General features: G+C 35.1%; 1 protein-coding gene across 5 annotated transcripts in view; it reads right to left on the bottom strand.

The window, feature by feature from the left end:
* Positions 1-4,557: 4,557 nt before the first annotated feature.
* LOC128663087 (mitogen-activated protein kinase 9) overlaps positions 4,558-24,180 on the bottom strand; it is a 172,617-nt gene continuing 152,994 nt past the window's right edge. For 3 of the 5 annotated variants that reach the window (XM_053717237.1, XM_053717236.1, XM_053717238.1), the window contains 2 exons: positions 12,214-12,285; positions 4,558-10,062 (listed from right to left, as the gene is read on the bottom strand). In XM_053717237.1, the coding sequence (XP_053573212.1) occupies positions 9,920-10,062; positions 12,214-12,285 (215 nt within the window). In that variant the 3' untranslated portion in view covers positions 4,558-9,919. Of the gene's footprint in view, positions 10,068-12,208; positions 12,286-24,180 lie in introns of those variants that run through there. The other 2 variants (XM_053717239.1, XM_053717240.1) reach the window with 2 other exon arrangements.

Below are 24,180 nucleotides of genomic sequence, written 5' to 3'. Positions count from 1 at the left end.
AACATTAGTGTAAGTAGGTACTGCATAGTATTTATCCAATCTACATAATTTCTCTGGGACTACAATAGTGTCACAGTCATCCAGAGTTGCTAAAACCTCCCTGAGCAATACGCAGAGGTTTTCAAGCTTAAATTTAAATGTAGACATATCAGAATCAGAGTGAAGTATCTTCCCTGAATTAGAAAAATCACCCACAGATTGAAGCTCCCCTGCTTCAGCTTCAGTATAATGTGAAGGTGTATCAGACATAGCTACTAAAGCGTCAGAGAGCTCTGTATTTATTCTATTCCCAGAGCTGTCTTGCTTTCCTTGCAATCCTGGCAGTTTAGATAATACCTCTGTAAGGGTATGATTCATAACTGCTGCCATGTCTTGCAAGGTATACGCAATTGGCCCGCTAGAAGTACTAGGCGTCCCCTGAGCGGGATTTATAGAATCTGACACGTGGGGAGAGTTAGCCGGCATAACTTCCTCCTTGTCAATTTTTTCTGGTGATGAATTTTTTAAAGCCAGAATATGGTCTTTATAATCTATAGTAAAATCAGTGCATTTGGTACACATTCTAAGAGGGGGTTCCACAATGGCTTCTAAACATAATGAACAATGAGTTTCCTCTATGTCAGACATGTTTAAACAGACTAGTAATGAGACCAGCAAGCTTGGAAAACACTTTAATAACTGTGAACAAGCAAAAAATAAAAGCGGTACTGTGCCTTTAAGAGAAAAAACAATCACAGAAACTGCAAAACAGTGAAAAAAGCAGTAAATCTTACAAAATTTTTACAGTGTGTATAATAGGCTGAAAGAGCATTGCACCCACTTGCAAATGGATGATTAACCACTTAGTTTCAAAACCGGATCAAAAAAACGATATAAACGTTTTTAAACAGTCGCAACAAACTGCCACAGCTCTACTGTGGCCCTACCTGCCCATACAACGACTTTGGAAGGCACAAAAACCCTTTAGAGAGGTCCTAAATGTTCAGGGGACTCCTTCAGGGAAGCTGGATGTCTCAAGTTGCAAAAACTAATGCACATTTAGGCGCGAAAATAGGCCCCTCCCAACCTGTATTCACAGTGAGAGGGCCTTAAAAAACTATCCCTAGGCAAAAACTAGACAGCCATGTGGAAAAAACTGGGCCCCAGAATAAAGTTTTATCACCAATATGTAATAAACGTTTATACACTTAAAGCAAACGTTATATCTATTCAGTAATGTGAGTAAATAATAAAAATATTACCCTTTACAGCAAGCATGATACCAGTCGTTATCAAATCACTGTAATCAGGCTTACCTTAAATAAATTCGGTATTGTCAGCATTTTCTAGCATATTCCTTTCTCTAGAAAAATTTAAAACTGCACATACCTCAGAGCAGGAGACCCTGCACGCCATTCCCCCAGCTGAAGTTACCCATCTCTTCAGTTATGTGTGAGAACAGCAATGGATCTTAGTTACAACCTGCTAAGATCATCAAAGACCACAGGCAGACTCTTCTTCAACTTTCTGCCTGAGGCTAAAATAGTACAACTCCGGTACCATTTGAAAATAACAAACTTTTGATTGAAGATAAACTACATTAATTCACCACATCTCTCTAGCTACTTCCTTTATAGTCGAGAGCTGCAAGAGAATGACTGGGAGGTGGCAGTTAGGGGAGGAGCTATATAGACAGCTCTGCTGTGGGTGATCCTCTTGCAGCTTCCTGTTGGGAAGGAGAATATCCCACAAGTAATGGATGATCCGTGGACTGGATACACCTTACAAGAGAAATATTTTAAATATACTTATCTTTAGACACTCGTCCACTAATAGCAGACAACCAAACCAATACTGAAACATATCAGCAGAGGCAAATGAATAAGAGTGTAATGTCAATCTGTAAAGAGAGGCAGAAAATGAATCCCTGCGACCAAATTTACAGAAAGCCCATGAAAAGTTTTTCTGTGAGGTGAAAACATGGTGTCATGAGGCAGTACTCCCTTCACATCCCTCTGACAAGCAGTGTACTTTTCACTGAAGAAATCAAGCACATCAGCAGGCTTCAACCACCTCCTAAGGAGGCAAAGTTTAAAACTGTATGTGCGAGGTGGGAGGGGTATTTATAGGCTCAGATGTTTGGGAAACTTTGCCTCCTCCTGGTAAGAATGTATATCCCATACGTAACAGCTTGTGGTCTCTCGCCACTAATGGAATTTTTTTTAAAAGCAATATTAAAAAAAGATCTGCTGCATGAATAGACACAATTTCTGACAAAATGTGTAAAGCCGTATGCAGATGTTACTGTCTATTCCAAAAAAGAAAAGAAACAATCCTTTTACAAATTTTACAAAAACAAATCTAGCACTACAGAGTAACTTTAGTAAAGACCATAAAAAGTTTGTAATGTTGCATGAAAACCATATAAAACGGACGAAAAAAGTAAAATATTTTAGGAAAAAAATGTATGTCTGTAAAATATAAAATTGTGGCTTGTATATAAAATATGTAAACATTTTCCATTTTATGCAAGTTTTTAAATTTGTTGTTGCTCTGATATTATGTATTATCAAACAAATGAAGCTTACTCCCCCCCCTCCCCCACTGTCTGCCCCTTTTCTCCACTACTTACAATAAAGTTCTCCAGCAAACAGATGAAAAACCGCTTTTTTGAATGGCAATTCCAGCAAACATGACTGCTTTAGTATGAAAAATATTATAGTTGCTTGCATTTTCTGCAACAATACATGTCTGGGGAAATGTTCTAGATGTGACTACATTCAAGTTATTTCTGCTATAATGTTTGTCTCTGAACTGCATATTTGCCAATACACTTAGATTTGAAAATCACTTAAGTTTTCCTAACATTCTCATCCAAACTCTTGCAGTAAGGTAATTGTACCACAACAGACTGGTCAGGTAGGAAATAATGTCCTCAATTACGCATAAGCGTGGACAAGGAAATTCCAAATTGATGAATTCAACAACAAAAGTGATTCCATGTATGTGAAGCTTCTATAAAAAAAATGGGCTCTTAGGTATGTTACTAGCTAAATATATTAAATGTATTTAAAGCTAACACAAGAACAGGCATATACTAAAAATACTAGCTTTTTTTTTTACATTTGTATAGTACACATTTATTCTTTAATCCGATAACAGATTACTAATTACATTGAAATTATGTAAATCATCCTAAAACCACACACACAGGTAAACAGTTTCTTTCTACTCTTGTTACCACTAGAAAATTAGCAAACATGGGGCTCGTTTCCATTAAGCCGTAAAAAAAATGGAGCCATAAGATACCAAAGTGGCCGACACCTAAAAGTAGTTTACGGCTTCATTTTAGAATCAGGTTTCCATTGAAATATGTTGCGCATTGCGTACAATCGCTCTTTTCATGTAGATGTAACTTAACGTTGTGTTCAAGCTTCCATCTGACTTCTTGAAAATCAATTAGTTGCTATGGTAACCTGACCTTACACTATATAATTTACTTTTAACGTCTACGCTTCTTACCTGTAATCACCTATAAAGATAGACAAAAACAAAGATACACTTATTTAGAATAGAAAAAGGAAAACAATATACAGAGGTGCAAGATGGAAAAAAACACAATATTCTGTACTTGGTTTTACTAACCTGTTTTGCTTGTTTTAATGTATGCTCTTGATAAAGACGTGTAATACGTTGAAACGCGTTGAGCAAATAAAACCTTTTATCCTTTGTTGAAAGATTGTCAAGATCTTGTTTTGCTGTGCTGAGCTGGAATCTCCTTATTTATGGAGTAAGTTACTACATTTTTTTCAATTATACACTGGATACTTTTGTCATTTGGGTCTTCAGTATTTGACTCCAGGAACCTGTGGACTCTTGCCATCTGACGCTACGTTCCCTTTCAGCTGTAAAGATTAATCTTATGGAGTGAGTATACTGCACCCATATTAATTGGCTTCAATATATGCATCAAGCCTTTTTTCTCTTCACTTACTAGAGAAAATCACTCAATAGACCAGCGCCATCTACTACTACTATCTACTTATTTAGAATACATTTTTTTTTAACTATAAGCAAACACTAGTTTTTCTTATAATTATATTTTCCTCTTTAGTAATATATGTATATATATATATGGCTGTTCTAGGCATAGGTCTAGTTTGAATTTTGTAGATATGTGCTTGCATATATCTGTATATGTAAATACATACTGATATTTCCATAAGAACATAAAAGTGCAACTTTTCTTCTACATGGGACAATACATTTTACATATTACAATTTTTTTCTACATTCAAACACTTGCATTATTTGCAAGTTTAAATATTTCCCTGGGAAATAGATTTCAAAAAGCTAATTATTCCTCTTTTACACCCATGGAAGGGTATACTTACTTGTGGGATACAACAGTTCCTTGATCATTCCAACAGATACTGCATGACGTTATATATGGTAAGCTCTCTCAAAAATAATAATAAAAAAAAATATATAAAATATAATTAAAAAAAATTAACCTATTTTCACACAAAAAACCAGCAGATGAACATTTTTTTTCATAAAAATACAGCACAGACAACATTATTTTACAAGACTTTAATAATTACTAAGTTTATAGCAACATTATTTTCTTCAAAGCTTTGTCTACATCAACTCTTAAAACATTGTAACAGTAGAACTATTTTCCTTAATGTAAAGAAATTACAAAAGTTTAAAGTAAATAATATAAAAATAAACTAGAACCAAAAAAATAAATTGCATTTCTTCTTTTTGAATTGCCAATATTGGCATATTCGATTAACTACAAAATTTAAATAACTACTGTTTATGTGTATTCACATAAATATAAGAATAAAAGTGATTCTAACGGGATTTTAGGCATAAAAAGAAAAAAAAAAAGTCACAATTCAATCGATGAAGAAAACATTTTTCAGCAATGAATAAATATAGAATTTTCAAGTGAAATTTGTGAACATATTGTATTTAAAAACATGAATAGCTAGTGTGTTGCAAGTAATGTGTTCTTGAGAGTATGTCGCTGCAGACAAAGCTTATCAAAATCGAAGTATTGCATATACACTATTCTAAAAGCTTTATAGCTTACAACATGATCAGCTTCCCAATGTATCCATATAGTCACAAAATCAAGGAAGACCACAATAAGTACAAGTGAAATAAAATACTTGATTAATACACATTCCATTTGGCATTGTTTTAAGGTGCATCTCACATCTGATGAAGTAAAAAATATGTTAACCTAAACTTTAATGCACCCTTAGTACATTTGAAACTGTTCAGTGATCTCAGTCAAAACATAAGAAATTTTCAGGTGAGCAGTATAAACCATTTTGAACACGCCTTTTACGTTTAGCTGCTATGATTTTAGGCCTGTATTAGTACGGTTTAGTATGTATGACATCTGAAATACAGTTACATCCTACCCAAAATAAATATCTAACTGCCTTGACTCACTGCTGCAACTACAATCCATGTGACACGCGACTTAATATCATTATGGGAGAAAAGAGAAAAAAAAAAAAGAAGTAAAATGTGCCTATGTATTAGGCACAAACTCCTTAAAACTTTTAGAGTGTATTAAGCTCATAAGAATAAACTTTACACAAAATATCTCAGGGCACTTAAAGGCACAGTAACTAACTTGATATATATATATATTTTTTAAGTATATAAAAAGTTTAGTTACAATATATATTTCCCAAATTGGCTTAGTGGATAAAATCTGCAAAATAATATCCTTTATACAAACATAATGACCGTGGTTAGCCTTATTGTCTGCAGATTCAATCCAAGATTGGTTCTTATAAATAAGGAAACTGGTGGGTGGAGCTTTGCTATTGAAAAACTATTGCAGCAAACAATATGGCAATTTGTTTTTAAAATGATTTGACTTGTCTAGCATGTTATTCTATAGCAACACACCAGAAATGTCTTGTAATTACGTGTTCACTATGTATCCAAACTGCAAATCATCAAACTATTTGGGCTTCCCAAGTTATACATGGATTGGATTCTTTATGAACTATAAGTGATAAGGCCAGATGTACAAAGGCGCACACAAATATGCAAAAAACACATATACATACATGCATACATTTAAAACAAAGAATTTCTATGTCATAACCAGACACACAATCATAACAAAAAACAACAACAAAAAAACACGCAAAATCACAAACCACAATTAAGGGGAAAAAGTCAAATATACTCCATATCACTCATTGCTATAAGACAGAGGAAGTATAAAATACAATGGAGAGGGGTCAAAACTGATCACTCTTGTTTTCTTATTACCCTAATAACTATTTGCATTTCATATATGCTCAAAAAGTGTCATTTTCCAGCTTGCAACTTTACAGGACGTTACACATACTGCACCTACTATATAGAATTACCTCACTAGCTCCATTAAATTTTCACCAATATGTTGGTGATTTATAAGAAACCCATAACATTCTGCCAACATTTGTGGCCCACACATACTTTAACTCATCAAGCTTGGCTACAACCGTTTTCACCTAGTTACACTTTCACATTTTCCAACCAACCTCAATCTCCTTTTGTATCTGAACTTACATGTGTCTTGACACGTACTTAATGTTTTCATTGTACTTCTCTATCGCTGGGGGACAGATTTTTCTAAAACCGTAATTAATTCTTTTTAGTTGCATATATTCTGCCAGAAAAAGTCTGAGAGGGGCACTGTTTAGGAAATGCAAAGAGGGAGTTAGACATTTCTTAACTTTGTCATATCTACCACAAAGCAATACTAACTCTTGAAATACTATACAGTTACTGTAAATTTTCTCATAGGAACTTAAAATATTTTGAATAAAAATCTATGGTAAATTATAAAAAGGTAAAAATATAAAATGTTGCATAAAAGGTAGAGCGGATGCCTATTTTTACACTTTCAAGTGTCTCTAACACCAGAAGAGCAATCTCAATAACTGATATAACTGCTGTTAACGTCTTGGAGTGCATGTTCCATAAACCTGATTTATACTATGATTATTATTATTAGCCCTTTACTTAAAAGAAAAAAAAAAAGAGAGGTAACAAACACAATTCTGTTACATTCACAACTTCAACCCTTTATATACTGTATACTTAGGGGAAGATTTATTAAAGCAGTGGATGCTGATTTCTATGCCCATCATTTCAGGCTTGTCTGAAACAGAAGAAGCAGCGGTCGTAATACCGCTGCTCCTTAACTTTTCCTGACACCTTTTAGGTGGTGGACTGAAATCATCCCGGCCCTGATACGGTGAGCAGGGGGCAACATTGCACAAGCAGTTCACTACAAATGCTTGTGCAATGATAAATCTACCCCTTAGTATGTTTTTGACCCTTGTTTTCATCAAGTCTTCGGTTTTTGAACATGAAAACTCAAATGCATTTTTATATTTTATTGTAGGACGCTTTATAGCAGAAGATCCCTTAGGGTGTTACTTTTCCCTGACAATCACACATTTGGAATTATTCAATAATGTAAACGTTTAATGGATTTTTTTAAAGCAAAACATGAACCTTTGAATTCGAATGATGATATGTTAATGGTACACTATGAAAGTTTCAAAAAAACCCTAAGTTTTATACTCTGATAAATCTGACAATATTAAATTGTACTGTATTTTTTGTTTGGTACAATTAAGAGATGGCAAAAGCAGACAATTTGTATTCAATTCTGCTGGTAGAAATGGATAAGGATGATGAGAAAAGAATGTCTGCATGATGCTCTGAATGAGCTTTTTGTACCAACTGTGTACTTCATTATAGACTGTAGGCTAAAACCCATTTTTTTTACAAATGTAGTGACTGAGGACAGAACAGATTATACATGCCTTATTCTGCAGCCTTTTTAGAGCAAAAACAAAAAAGGGACTTAAAAAAGGAAATCATTTGAACAAAACATTTTGCCATCTTTTAACCAATGTAGCCTGCATCATTTGCTTATATCTAGAATATAGTTATTTATAATAAGAACCTTATATCTGAAAGTCTGCATATTGTATAGCTTGTGAAAATATGTTTATATATCCCTCTCCAAATATATAAATTATTTATGTAGTTCAAATGGCACCTGTGGCAAATTTAAGTATTATTTCACCAAGTTAATATTAACAACAAACCAGAAGTGTGGCAAATTTAAAATTATCTAGTCATTAAAACTAAAGGTCAGAAAAAGAAGCAGTGACCGCTTGTATAGCTTCTGCCATAACAAAGAGATACAGAAACAATATACACATTGGACTTGATTTTTTGTTTTGTTCGCATATTGCAAACAAGTATCTTAAAGGGATATTCCAGCAAAGTAAAGCACATCAATGTATTTCAAATTTTGCAATATATTTGCCATCACTGTTTTAGTGTGAGCTGTAACTGTGCATGTGAAGCATATCTTAACATGCTTCATGCACCTGCATTATAAACGGTTTGTCTACTACACCTAATTACCAATAAAGGGCACAGATATAAGGCCTATAATTTTCTCCATTATGTAACTTAGCATACAAAGACATGCAACTTAAAAATGAATTTAAATTTGTAAAGGTAAATATATATTTTACTTTTTATTGTCATAAGGTGGTTATATATAAACTAAACCATGTCATGTAGTTTTTGTCTAATATGTAGCCCTTTTTTATTTTAAATGTGTGGCATTTTGTACATAGAAAAATGCTTCACCAGGTATGTTGATCATGAAATAGTATACTACAGTATTTTGATGGGGTATAATAAACACACACACAAACAAAAAGACTGAAGATTGTGACCTATAGTGTACAACAGTATTCTTCGGCAGTCAGCAAACAGTAGCAACAAGTGTTTAGTACTACTGGACCTGGATTATTATAATAGCAGGAGCTGAGTATCTTTACTATGCAACTATTTCTTTTTACAAAAGATAAATACTTGCATGCTGTCATGGTGCTGTAGAATTTGTACTATAACGCACAAAGCGACACAGAACACCATTTTAGTAAGTCCTTTTTTTCTTCATTCTAAATGTAAATGGTATGGTGCACACGTACTAAGGAAAATAAATTCTATTTATTTCTTTGCATATGAACAGGGTGTCTTAAAATACATTCGCCAGTGAACACTAAAAGTAGTTGGAATGGTCCCTGACAGCCAGTCCGCATTACTACAGCAGTATTTGCAATTCTTGCAAGTTTCCATTTAAGGAGCTTTTACGCAAATAATTTATATTATCTTTTTTTTTTTTTTTTACAAGATAAGAAGACTAGCAGGTTTAATTACTAGCCTCCATATAAATGATTAAAAACACAGAATTTCAGAGTCTCTTTAAAATCAAATACCAGAGCATGATATATATTTCTAAAAGAAAACAACCTTTCATTATAAAATGATACAAGACTTGTAAACAGTGAAATATTCACATATTCAAACAAAAAACATAAAAAGGCTAACCGGTCTGTAGGTATGTAACTATTTACAATAAAATATTAATAGTTTTGTACCTAACAGTAAAAGATCTAATAAACTAATATTTTTCTAAGCATTTCAACAATGTAAGAAAATATGAACTAAAATGTTTAAGACTTTAAATTAATGTAAATTGTTAGATCATTACTATAATGTAACAATTTTATGTCCATTTTTCATTTAAATTTATTCACCTTGTTTTAACGTTAACTGCTCACCTGAAAATGATTACAAATCGCTATGAAACATTCCCAGAATGAAACTTTAGAACTCAGCAACATAAACCAGTCAGTTTTTATACCTGTATCTGAGTAAAACCAGGCATTGCTCTAAAACATGCAAAACATGGTAATTCCCCATTTTACTCCTTTAACTTAAAAGCAAATTCAGTCCAAGGAAGCTTTTTTTTTTTTTAAATAAAGAAAAAAATTAAAATAATAAAAGATAGCAAATTGGATGAACATTTGACAGCTGATCAATGACATTCTTCCAAGGGCTCTGTCAAAGCATCCAGGCTACTGTCTGTATCTGATGCCAAGGTCTGTTCTGTAGACATGGATGAGATGTCGTTGAATGAGGAAGACTGGGACGGAGTGGTGTTGCTGTTTACTGCTGCATCTGTGCTAAGTGAACCAAGTATAACAGAATCTGAGGCAAAACATAACTATGTGCACAGAAACAACAATGTCATTTTTAAACACACATTTACCAAATTTAAAAGATTTTTTTTGTTTTAAACCGACCACTAAACATGTACTTTTTCAAGCTTTGTGAATACTTTCAAGATGTGTGTATTTATTACAATATGGTAGTAACACCAATAACTCATATGTATGCATACAAGGCAGGACTGCTTATCAGCAAATTGGGCAATATTCAATGCATTATGCTATATGTTTCAGCTAATTTATGGTGTAGGCTTTGCTCTTTTTTTTCTAAAGCTTCTAAAGTCTGAAAATATTTGATTTTTTTTTATTTTACCTCTGATTGTGTGCATTTTTCAGACTGTAAACAGGTGCAGAAATGTTTAGTAGACGTACATTTGAAGGTTTTACATGGAAAAGAATATGAAAGAAGGTGGCCACTCGTGGCATTCAATTCTTTTTGGAGCAAGATTTCTTCTTGTGAAAGTGTGACCGTCTTCTTCCACAATCGTTTGCATTTGAAACCTCCAATAGCATGTCTAATTGTTAGACTCGTCTCATTTTACACACCCTTGTTGCCTTAATCACCTAAATCTGATTTTAATGAAGGTTACGTTTTAAAGTAAAAATCACACCTACAACACACAAACATATTGCATTATATTATATTGTAACTCATTTCCAGGAAGAGTGCGCTAATGAATGTATCAAACGCAGCTGGGCATTTCGCCACCAATCGCAATTCATATGTTTCAAGGTATTAAGCACCTGATTTACCCTCTATACATGTCAGACTAAATACTGCATTCCTTTCGTCTATCGCCTCATAAAAAGTAATTTGTAAATAACTGCTTAAAATGTCAGGAAAATGTAGTATTATGTATTTTACTTATTTTACACTAATAAAAATGTATCCTTAACAAAACTGCAGGTACGCAGAGGCCCCCTGTATAGTAATATAAACCAAATGAAATACAGAACTATAGTTAAAAGGGACATGAAACTTAATTTTTTTTATCTTGCATGATTCATATAGAGCATACAAGTTTAAACAACTTTCTAATATACATCTTTTATCTAATTTGCTTCGTCTCTTGGAGCTAGCTGCTGATTGGTGGCTGCACATATATGCCTCCTGTGATTGGCAAGCTACCAGTAGTGTGCTGCTGCTTCTTCAAGAAGGGGATACCAAGAGAATGAAGCAAAAATGATAGTAGAAATAAATTGGAAGGTTGTTTACAAATGTACTCTATCTGAATCATGAAAGAAAACATTTGTGTTTCATGTCCCTTTAAAATATCTGGGAATGTTCCAGAAATGTTTTCATACTAAGGATTTATAGTTTGTCCATTCCATCTGTATGTCAGAAGAAGAAGATTTAAAAAAAAAAAAAAAAACGAGGAGGAGGAGAAATGCTTTAAATAATTAAAACAAATGGGATTCAGGCTTTGTTTTTTATTTGGACTCTTCTTAAAGGGTCACTTTTTGATGGTAAATAATAGGGTAAGCCATGATAACTAATGTCCATTCCACGGTTTACCACTACTAAAGTTATTCATATGGAAGTAGCAAAATAAATAAAATATATAAAATTAAATTAATGAAGCAGATAAAGACAGTATAAGATTATGCTTCTAATTTTTGAAATGGATACAAAAGTATAAAAAGAAAATACTCTAAAGTGTTAGAGAATTGTATTATTACACTGTTGCTTCCATATAACTGTGTATAACCCATGCAGAAAGATTAAACACATAGTTGAAGTCAGCTCCTGAGAAGCAATGCACTACTGGGACTTAACTGAGCACATCTGCTGAGCCAATGACAAAAAGCATGTGTGTGTAGTCACCAATCACAAGCTAGCTCCTATTAGTGCATTGCTGCTCACAAGCTTACACAGAAAAGCTTTTAAACAAATAAATCCAAGCAAAGTAAATTTGAGAATAAAAGTAAAATTTAAAGGTCTCTTAGAACTGCATGATCTGCATGCATCATGTCCCTTTAAGGCATCTTCTTACCATGATGTATAGTACAGCAATCCTATTGTAAACCAGAACTCCAGCTAAGCACATTATAAAAAAAGAAAAGCGAGAAAAATAAATAAAATTTAGGTTACAGCACTAACCTGAACACTGTTCTTTTGTAATACCATTTTTGCTCCTTTCTTCCCAGTCTAGCACTTCTTTATATATAAGTTCTGCATTAAAAATGGAAAGAACATTTCAAAACTGTCTGGCAAATATAATTTGTTTATAACCAAAAACACTAGCATCTCTAAAAAAAAAATGTATGCTTACCTTATCAATTATTTTCTTTTGGAATAATGATGGTCCACAGTCCTCCATAAAATATGGGATATATTTCCCACCATTAGGAGGAGGTCAAGAACCCATATTAGAGCTTAAAATCCCTCCCGCCACTCTCATATAGGTAGGAAAGACAAAGCAGGGTCTGGAGAGGTGTCATTAGATCGGTCGCCCAAAAATTTTAACAGGTGGAGCCTGTCGACCATCATCATTCCAAAAGAAAATTTACCGGGTAAGAATATATTTTGTTTTCTTTTGTAAAATGATGGTTTACAGTCCTCCATAACATATGGGATTAATACCCAAGCAGATTGACTGTGTTATGGAAAGGGTGGGAGAATTTTTCTGGCAGTTGCTATTTAGCCAAGACTGCAGCCTGAAGGACTTTCCTGCCAAAAGCTACTTGCGAAGAAGCAACATCAAAGCAATACATTTTGGAAAAAGTATGCAGATGCAGAGAAGACCATGTTGCAGCTTTGCAAATCTGCTCCAAAGATGCATCTAAATCTTGTAGAAAGTGCTTTAATATGCTTAGGAGGTGACTTTCCCGCTAACAAATAAGCCTTGTGAATAACTTGTTTGAGTCAAGAGGGCAACGCTACATTAGTAGCTTTCTGCCCCTTACGAGTCATAGTGAAAAAACTAGAAGTTTGTCAGAAAGCTTTAGTAGTTTGGAGATAGAATTTCAAAGCCCTGACTATAACAAGATTAGGTAATAGTCGCTCCTTAAAAGTTAGCAGGATGTGAACACAATGAAGGAACAACAATTTCTTGTTTCACAACAATGCTCTTGTGAATAAATAGAAATGGAGAATCACAAGACAAGGTTGACAACACCAAAATTCTCCTTGCTGAAGAGATTGCTAATAGTGAAAGTACTAACAGTAAGATAATAATAAATAACAGTAGATATCCATGGAATGTATTGGTTCAAAAGGAGGACCTTGTAATACAGAGAGAAATAAATTCAAATCCTAGGGTGGAGAAATAGGTTTCAGAACAGGCCTAATTCTAACCAACGCCTGGACAAAAGTCTGAACCTCAGGAGTCTGATACACATCCTGCATGGCTAGTTTACTGCCGGTACCCCCTTGATGATTTGTGTAGACCACCACAGTGATATTGTCAGACTGGAAACGGATAAACTTCTCATCATTCAATAGGGGCCAAGACCGAAGTATCACTCGAAGTTCAAGAATGTTGATTGGTAACCTTGCCTCTAGAGGAGACTAAACTCCTTAACCTCTGCGAGAAACCCAGATCGCCCCCCAGCCTTAGAGACTAGCTTCCGTCACACAACAGACCAAGACTGACGAAGGAAGGATGCCTCAAGAGTTAAAGAAAGACTGTCCCCAAGAAAAAGATTATCTGAGAAATCCAAAGCAATCTGTTCCAAATGTAGATAATTATTTGTCCACTAAGTAGGCATAGACAATTATAGGGGTCTCAAGTGAAGAAGGGGCAAAAGGAACAGCGTCTGAAGCAGCTACCATAAGACTCACTGCCTCCATGCACTGAGTTACTGATGGAAATGGAGCCATTGTAGGAAGAGACACACCCTCTGTTTCAAAGAGAACAAAACTCTCAATCTCTTGAAGGACAAAAAGAATCTGTCTGGATATCCAAACTGTTTTTCCTGATGAATCCTAAAATATATAAACTCATACATAAGTTTATACAAAGTTTATAAATCTAGACATGACCTACGCATCAGTATGTATATACACTTAAGCATAGCAATACTGACTGGAGAATCACCACATATAAACAAACTGGATGGATTTACAAGTATCTACTATGTATCTGAGCCCAGAGGCAGAACTTTTTTTTACTTTCTGCGATGGGATTTTTTTAAGTGAAACATTTTCTGCAGGTCATTTCATTTCGAAATTAACACACAACCTCACAGACAGACACATACTCACTCTCAGCCTCAAACACACACACTGGGTAGAATTTGTCATTTGTTTCTCTTAAAATTAAATTATTTTTTTTAATTATATATATATATATACACATACACATATATTATATATATATAATGATTACATCCACCAAAAGTATTTTAAAATATCTTAAAAATAAATTAGCACCAAAGACATATTGGAATGATGTATTATGACTCAGAGTAAACCATAATGTGTGTGTGTGTGTGTGTGTGTATGTATATATATATATATATATATATATATATATATATATATATAATAAAAAAAACAACAACAAGCAAACATTTACACTGACTCCATAATCAACTTGACTATGTCCATTTTAAAATTACCTTCAGAGCACCTACACATGTAAACACGGTGTCCGTGGACTCAAAGCATCAGCTATGGGGTTGTAAGGTTCTATCTGGACACCATGAAGAAAGTAAGGGAAGTGGCTTCAAAGGTGTTCTTTGGCTGTTACCGGGATGCTGCAGACTGCCCACACTGACGTCACAGAAGCGGGACTCCCTGTATAAAAAAAAAGTTAAAGAGCAGGATCATAATTATTTTTGGACACCTGCAGCTTGGAGTGGCGCCTGCAATATCCTCCAACGAGTGTAATGCCAAGGCAGCTCTTTCCTTCCCCAATAAATAGTAGGTGGCACCCGACAATCAAATTGCAGCTATCGAGCAAATTTAAACAAGCCATAATCCTTGGATCACTATAACTGAATGACCAAAACTTAAATTTAATTGTCAGGGTGCCACCTACTATTTATTGGGGAAGGAAAGAGTTGCCGTGGCCTTACACTCGGAGGATATTGCAGGCGTCACTCCAAGCTGCAGGTGTCCAGAAATAATTATGATCCTGCACTTTTACTTTTTTTATACAGGGAGCCCCGCTTCTGTGACATCAGTGTGGGCGGTCTGCTGTGTCCCTGTAACAGCCAAAGAACAACTTTGAAGCTGCTTCCCTTACTTCCTTCATGGTGCCCAGATGGAACCTTACAACCCCATAGCTGATGCTTTGAGTCCACGGACACCGTGGAGCCCTGGGAGTACGCCATGGTTCTGTGCTGAGGGGAGGGGGGCTGGGAGAGAGGTTACAGGAACTGCATTCCTATGGGTCCGGGAAAATGTTAAAACACCGGTGGTATGCTGCCAGAAAATTAAATAAAGCGATAATGCATGAAAGAAACCCGTTAAATAAAACGTAATTAGGGGGCGTGTCCGAACAGCGACCAAGATGGCTGCCTTTTAATTGTAGTGGAACATTGGAGCTGATAAATCTGCTGTTTATCCCTCCTCAGATCGGCAAATTTTTCTTTCTCTCAAGAGATAAGTGACAAGAAATATATGTGGAACGGACTTTTGTGACTTACTCGCAGCAACGCGCAAAGGCAGACCTGGTTAGAGAAGGCGTGCAGCAGAGGCCTTGTTGCGGCCTGGGCCTCTCTCTACCTCCCCCCCCGTATAATTCTGGTATAACAGTATAACCAGCCATTTGAGCTAAAGCACAACCAAAATTATAGAGCACCTTATGAGACAATCGTGTTGAGAAGATGATGGATCTACTTATACGAGAGATCAGCGATATGCTAGATATCTGTCTAAAGACATTCACTGAAAACTTGCAGGCTGCTTTCCAACCTGGGCCACTAGACGAGGCATTAGTATGTGCAACTAATGAGTATGGGGGTGACGGTGTTTCGGGGCCCCGGCACCAGTCACTTTCCTCCTTGTTTGCTGATGGCGCTCTGGATGCTGACTACGTGTTGCGTGAGACAGAGAAGTTCCTCGAGTCAAAGTTGAGAAATTGTAGCGGAGCTACAGTGCCCATGGAGGGAGAGCATGCAGTATGGAACTTCGCTGAGGCAGGGGGCCATTCTGGAGCAATACAAGCAATGTGGGCTGACTTAGATCATCAGAGGGTGAGCACCCTGTCACAGGCATTGTTGAAGCCTACCGGATTTTGGTTACCGCAGGGCTCAGTTGAATTACAGCGACTACACTTAGAGGGAACTCTGCAGTTATCGTTAGAGAGACTTTGGCATTTCACCTCTGTAGTGAGCTCTGCGATAATTTCTACACCACCACTACTACGGAGCCATAACGATCCTGGGACTTTGTATGTTGATGTGAGGGACATTTCCACTGCTGCATTCATCTTGATGTGCCTCCTCTGGTTCATTGGACTGAACACTTTTACTAGCGACAGAGTTGGAGTAGGGTAACTTTATATTCAATAATCTGTGGACTGGTATATGGGTATTAGATTTTAAGGTTTTCTCCCTCTATACTCATTATCTATTACAGATGACCCCCCCTTGTAAAAGTTAGAGCCTGACCTACACCTTACTGGCTATGCTTTGATGGCTGCTACTAGAGATTAGTTATATCTAATCATATCAACCTGCTGCTGCTATTATATGTAATCCCACAGACTTTAGCTAATGTTATATGTTGCATAATTTGTTTGCTTGGATATAAGTTTCACAGTGGTTATTGTGCATTATTCATGATTTGTCTTCTTTCTACTTGTCATAGTATTACTGAGATGATCAGTCTGTGGAGTATATATGTATAGCATTGGTATTAGTTCATTCACAATATACTATACTTATATGTGGGGTGTATGCATGTTTATGTGCTCTTCATTCAATACTTTGAACCTCTACACCCTATATCCATAGTGAAAACAAAAGAAGATCAGAGTCTTCAGAAAATGTACACCTAAATAGCACTCAGATTCCCTGAATGTGGAATTAGACTAGGTTACAACTGGCGGGTACACAGCACCAACATTTCTACTACGAAATATTAGGAGAAATACAGATGCCAATCTCCTACGAGCTACTATTTGATAATTATTATCAGTAACTATATTCCCTGTAACGTCACAGTAGTGCCATTGGGCCCCTCTTTTGTTCCTATATCCATAGTGGTAGCGTAAATGTAGGGTTAGAGGCACTCACTTTTTTTAGTATTTTTTTTTAGCAATAGAGCGGTCGCTATATATTCCTATATGCTATGATGTCCTAGTATATTGGCCCTTTGTATCTCCCCATATTACCCTTTTTTTTTGTGATAAGACCTTACTCTAAATAGTTCTCATGCTCCATATATACTTCTGACATTGATACTACTAATACCATATAGCCCAAGCTTTTGTATTTATCATTCTAGGTTGATTTATCACACTGTAGATGTCATCGCAAATTGATGTAAAGGGAGCGAGAGCTCCATAAGTTCCCACGTTTCTGTTTTTTCTTGTTGTTTAATTTTATAGTGCTCATATGTAAATTTATATGTGCATATATAGTTAAAGGGCCCAAAAGTGACCCTATATGTTTTTGATCTCAAACTGGGAGAGTTGCTTTTTTTTTTTTATTAACCACTTAGGCTGTATTGCAATTATAGAACCATTGCTAGTCTTTAGAGCTTTGTCACTGTTAAGTATTGAATTGAAATGTATCACCTATGCTTATCAATACTGTTTGTGATGTTCTGCATATGTAGTATGTTGTAAACTACTGTGATTTGCCCTTACGGGTTAAGGGCTTCTGTATGTGGTTATTTTGTATTGTTTTATTTTTCTCCCCAATAAAAAATATATTAAAAAAAATAAAAATAAAATAAAAACATGTCCCATCAGTTTAGTTAAATCCTGCTTCTCTGGAATTTATATGCTAAGTGTTCATTGTTTTAAAACAATTGCAACACTGTGCAGTTTCTGAAATTCTGTGTTTGGATCGCTATATTGCCACTTTCAAGGTTTATACCCTTAGAATTTTACATATAGATTGTACGGTTATGTTATTAGCCTATACCTTTGTATGTAATTTGGTAATTATAAAGTTTTTCAAAATTGCAAGTTGCCATATTGTTATTGCAATGGTTAAGGTGTGTTATGCAAATATCCAACTAACCGGTGTTATAAAAGAGTGGATTAGCTATCCTCATGCATCCGATGAAGCCCTAAGGTCAGCCCACTAAGGGGAGGGGCGAAACACGTCCTGCCTGACGTTTTGGAGACCGGCAACTTTTGAAACTGAGTACATGTATCACCTGGAGGCGGTTTGACTTGCCGTGTTTGTACTCAAGTTTGTCAGCGCAAGTTTCCAGCTTACACAGCTTACATAGCCTTGTTTGGGTTCCTGTTCCATGGTTACAAAGGGAGGATCTATCACATTGGATTTCCCGGTGAGGTTGAAAGGGTTCGGCTGTCTTGAATGCTGTGGAGTTGCAGCGGAGCAGAAGGGATTACCTTGTTTTTATTCCGGTAACACGTTTTACAAGGAAAAGGGAACTGTACCGCGAACTGTGGCGAGACTTTTTCTTAATACAGCTGGCTTACTTCAGTAACACTGGAAGTCTTTTTGTAGCAACCGGGATCATTCTATTTGGAGCATGTGATTCACACTAAGGGCTCCCACATGGACACAATGTTAATAGAGTGTATCTAAACGATAATTTGTTTTAACGATTTTGCTACAATTGTACTTTTTTCACAACCATTTGTTTGGCTTATAATTTTTGAGAGCATGTTCCTACACTTATGTGCTCTCTGTTATTGTGCAATCAGATTATTGTGATCCAGGCCTGGTAATGTTTGTTACTCATTTTTATTAACATCTTTCTTTGGGAACAAATTATGTTGTGGATACAGGTGGAGAGAGTTTAATAAAACCACTTTGTTTTCATGGGAAAAAAAAAAAAAACAATTAAAAAAAACCATTTTAAGTGCAAGCCCGAATTTTCCTGTGCTCCTTCATGCAGACATTCTGCATTTTCTGTGATGACATTGCAGATTGCAGTATGCTCTGCCTTGGGGTACCTGAGTAAGCAGAGACTGCGTATACTTACAAAGTGAATACACAATGTACATTGTTAATGAAAATATTCATGATCAACATTCAGTATCTGCAGGCTAGAACTTTTTTGCATAGATATAAATTACATATAACAGTTATAAAAGATACAAATAGATTTTATCTCTAAAGGATCTCAACTGTTGTACTAAAATACAGAAAAATCCTCCACAACTGCATTTGGAATTAAACATGCAGAGTAACATGCATGAAAGTTATGTACCTAAAGGAGCATATTATAGTATTGCGTACATTAATAGCATACAACACATAATGTCTTGCATATCTAGAGACAGAAGTTCTGCCTATGTAAAAATCATTATGTTTATTCCATGTGCAGCAGCACACAAACAACTTCTAGAGAATAGTGTACATAATCGTACATGAAGTACATTACTGCAAATAATATTCCAAAAAAACATAAAAATGTACAAAAGTATATAAAATGCAGACGGACATAAAATAAAAATAAATAAAAAAACCTGCATATAGGAAGTTATGTTATCAAATCTTTACCCTTCAATACACAAATGGTATGTGCCCTTTTGGCAGATAAAAAATGTATTTAATTACATTAGTTTACTGCCCCTTTATGCAAGGACTTTCCAGATGCAAGGAGGCATTTTATCCAAGATTTTTACATCTGCATAAAATGTTATACTCTCAGACTAAGATTGCTCAGTGTTTGAAATGAGACAGGTTAACTTAAAACTGTTCAGTTTACACTACAGCTGACTTAATTTTGAAATACATACCAACAAGCCTAAATCCTGCATTTAACCAGATCTAATCGTATGAGTACCACAGCTTATGGCTCCACCAAGACCATATAGAGTACAGCATTTTCAAAATAAAAAGTACAGCTGACAGATGGGAACATTTGTACACTATATTTGAAGTGGTGCTCTTGGTTGGGGAAAATGGGGGGAAAAAAAACTAACAAACAAACAAACGTCAACCTTTTAAAAGTACTTTTCTTCATCTAGCCATGTACCCAGATCATTAATGTACAATTAAGAATTCACAGAATTATTTTTGTTTGCACATTTACAAATATGATTCTTTAAAAAGTGATCTCTTAATTTCTGCATTTTTTATCATGCATGTCAAGCACTGTTGATTTAGGTGATGCAAGGTGCAGAAATGCTTCCTCCTGTGAGTGTTTCTGTGGGTGTCTGTGTTTATGTCTTTGTGCTTTGGTTTGTGTCTCTATGAGTGTGTATGTATTTTTTTCTGTGGGTCTCTCTGTGAGGGTGGGTGTGTATGTCTTTGTGCATTTTATGTGGATGTCTGTGAGGGTGTGTGCATATGTCTGAGCGTGTGTGTTTGTCTTTGTGTATTTTCTCTGGATGTCTCTATGAGGGTGGGTGTGTATGTCTGTTTTCTGTGGATGTCTCTGTGAGGGTGTGTGTGTGTGTGTGTGTATTTATGTATGTCTGTTTTCTGTGGATGTCTCAGTGAGGGTGTGTGTATGTATGTCTTTCTGTGTTTATGTGGTTGTCTCTCTGTGTGTATGTCTGTGTGTTTTCTGTGGATGTCATTGTGTGTGTGTGTATGTGTGTGTGTGTCTGTGTGTTTTCTGAGGCTGTCTCTGTCTGCATTTCCTTGGGTGTATGTGCACGTTTGAGTTTGTGTGCGTGTCTATTGTCTGTTCCTTTTTAGGACATTTTGAACTTACTACTGATTATTCACATCTTTCTACAGACTTTGAGACTAATGAGACCTTTCTGGAAGTCACCTATCCACCATTTAACCTTTCAATTATTGTTTAGGCAGTTCAGGGCCCTTCCTTTCAGCCACTGCATGCTGTTGTCATCATTTAGTTGGAATCTTCCTTTACAAAAAGAAAATCAGAACTCCATATTTTGTTTTCTAAATCTCCTTTTTTTTACAAAACTGTAGTCTACCTCATTACTTGTCAGGTCAATGTAAACAAGGGCTGAGTGTCTGTTTGGGTGTCTGTGTCTGAGTGTGTTTCTTTTCGTGTCTGCTAGAGTGTCTATATGTGAATCCTTATGTGTGAGTGTGTGTGTTTCAGTGTATGAGTGTGTCTGTGTGTTTGTATGTTACTACCTTACAACATTTCCAAGTTTAAATAGACACTTAAGAATAAAGTGCATATACGTTTTAGTCACTTGGTCAAAAATGGTACATGTCAAGGGGGGGGGGCCTGATCAATGGTTAAGTCAGGGGCCACAAAATTTCTAGCGGCAGCCCTGCTGATAAGAATATGGTAGGGTAGAGACCTGAAAAAAAGATATGAAAGAAAAAAAAGTGCGTCATGAAAAGAGCATGTTCTTGAGTATTGATCAGTTAGTGACTATTAATTATACACTACTCCATTGGCCACTATAAACGTGTGGGTATACGGTGGGTAGACCAGATAAACCTTAATTATTATGCACACTTGCACATAGATTTTAGCAGCGGTTTTTATATAGTTTCTAATTACTGCACTGTTTTATATATATAGAATTTGAATAATTTTTTTATATACATACATACATCTTTTGCATCACATGTGAAATTTATAATTATATATTCACATTATCGCACTTTAGATTGCACAACTTTATGTGAAAGAATGTGGGAAAATAGTGCGCTGGTATATAGAGTATCAGACCGCTTACAGTGTTTTTTAGATCCTTCAATCTAAAAATAGTGTATAGTGAAAGAAAGGGGAGGTCTTGTAAGGGCGCTAATAGCTGAAGATACTTATGTGAAATTATTAATATTATCTGTGATAAATATTTGTAATAAAATGAAAATAGGAACAGTATCTAAAAAAAAAGTGATTTATTTGGTTACAATATGATTTGAAAAAATATAGAGACGTCTCTAGTAAAATTCAATTAAAAACAATAATGAAATTTAGCATAAAAATGATAAAAAGTGGTACTGATTAGTACTTCATGAGAAATTTAGATTACTGTTTAATAGTATAGTCACAAAGAAAATTCTATTGGGGTGTGACTAGACAGTTAGCCAAGATTTCTCGTGAGTTATTAAGTTTGTATACAGTTATACATAAAAATATATTTAAAATACCAATATCGGCTTGATAAAACTTCTGCAAAGGCTATATATTGCACAGCTCCCCTTTAAGCTCCATTATAATTTTTTGTGCAATATATAGCCTTTGCAGAAGTTTTATCAAGCCGATATTGGTATTTTAAATATATTTTTATGTATAACTGTATACAAACTTAATAACTCACGAGAAATCTTGGCTAACTGTCTAGTCACACCCCAATAGAATTTTCTTTGTGACTATACTATTAAACAGTAATCTAAATTTCTCATGAAGTACTAATCAGTACCACTTTTTATCATTTTTTATGCTAAATTTCATTATTGTTTTTAATTGAATTGTACTAGAGACGTCTCTATTTTTTCAAATCATATTGTAACCAAATAAATCACTTTTTTTTTAGATACTGTTCCTATTTTCATTTTATTACAAATATTTATCACAGATAATATTAATAATTTCACATAAGTATCTTCAGCTATTAGCGCCCTTACAAGACCTCCCCTTTCTTTCACTATTGCACAACTTTACACAGATTGGTAAAAATAGAGGTGTTTATTGATACACGCACATTCAACATTATCACACATACTTTTATTTACACACACCTACCATGCAAAACAAAGATCAAAGGTTGAAACTTAGGGAAGCCCTCAGCAACCATGAGAATATACAAGATATGTCAGATAATACCATAGATGATCTTTCCATGGTCCAATTATTTCACAAACTAGAGGTTTTAAAAAACGAACACAGGCATTGGTGGGACATTGACACACTCAAAAAATATAAAGAGAGAGGTCAGATCCCAAGAGGACTTAGAATTTCCAAACAATGTTCCTTTAAACAAGATGCAGATATGACTGAAAAATGGCAAGGTATTCTGACAGATTGTTCGTTAAAACTTATAGATTTATTAATTGAGTTTAGAACGGTCCTATTGAATAAAACGGAGTCAGAGATTGAAGAGATTCAGAATACCTTAACCAGACATGAATCTAATATTGATTATGATAAACACATAAAAGTAGTCCAGGAAAGATCAGATACTTTTCAGAAAAAAATTATACATACGAAAATAAAGAAACTAGCCAGAGATGAAAAAGTTTACCTAGAAGGCAGAGTATATGACCTTCAGAAGGAAACTTTAGAAATGGAGCCTGATAGTGGTTTACCTGCAACAGATACACCACAAGACAAATCATGGGTAAAAGTGAATTATAAGAAACCCAAGGATAAAAAGAAAAATTTGAGTTTCAGAAACACAAACAATACCCAGAATAATTCAAACTTTAGGGATTATGGTCGATCCTCTACCTCAAACTGGGAAAGAGAGAATTCTAATTATAATCCACATACACACAGATACAATCAACATCACCATAGTTCCCAACAATATAATAGAGAAGAAGAGAGGAATTATAGAAGTCCTGATATTCAACAAAGGAATCATGGGGGGAGTCCTAGATTCCAACAGAACGGAAATGATTACAATAATAGTTATCAAAGAGACGACAATAGACAGATTAATAAACCTCAGGTTTTTCAGTACAACCAAAAACAAATGTACACCCCGCCACATCTCAGACATGCACCAATCAGATTAAAACAGCTAGAGAGGGCTCAAGAGGGAGAAAAACTTGTTACTACTACACCAAGAAAAAGATCATACGCCAACGTGGCAGCAGAGGGAGAGGCAAGACTTCCAAAAAAGAGAAACTTAAACGCATGAGTAAAAATATATTTAATCTATCAGATCACGTTCTCTCCAATGAAGAAATTTGCGTTTTAAATAGGGGTTTGTCTTTTTGTCCATCAAATCAACATAATTTGTTTGATTTGTTTGTGGACCTAAACAAATTTGTACGCAAATTGGCCTTACGTTACTTTTGTGAAAAGAAACTAAAAGGTTCAGGCCACAAACCAATTCTGACAAATGATATGAGTGAACGT

This window comes from Bombina bombina, chromosome 6 (assembly GCF_027579735.1).
Source record: "Bombina bombina isolate aBomBom1 chromosome 6, aBomBom1.pri, whole genome shotgun sequence".
In the NCBI taxonomy this organism is placed as follows: domain Eukaryota; kingdom Metazoa; phylum Chordata; class Amphibia; order Anura; family Bombinatoridae; genus Bombina; species Bombina bombina.
This window is presented reverse-complemented; position numbering and strand designations above follow the sequence as displayed.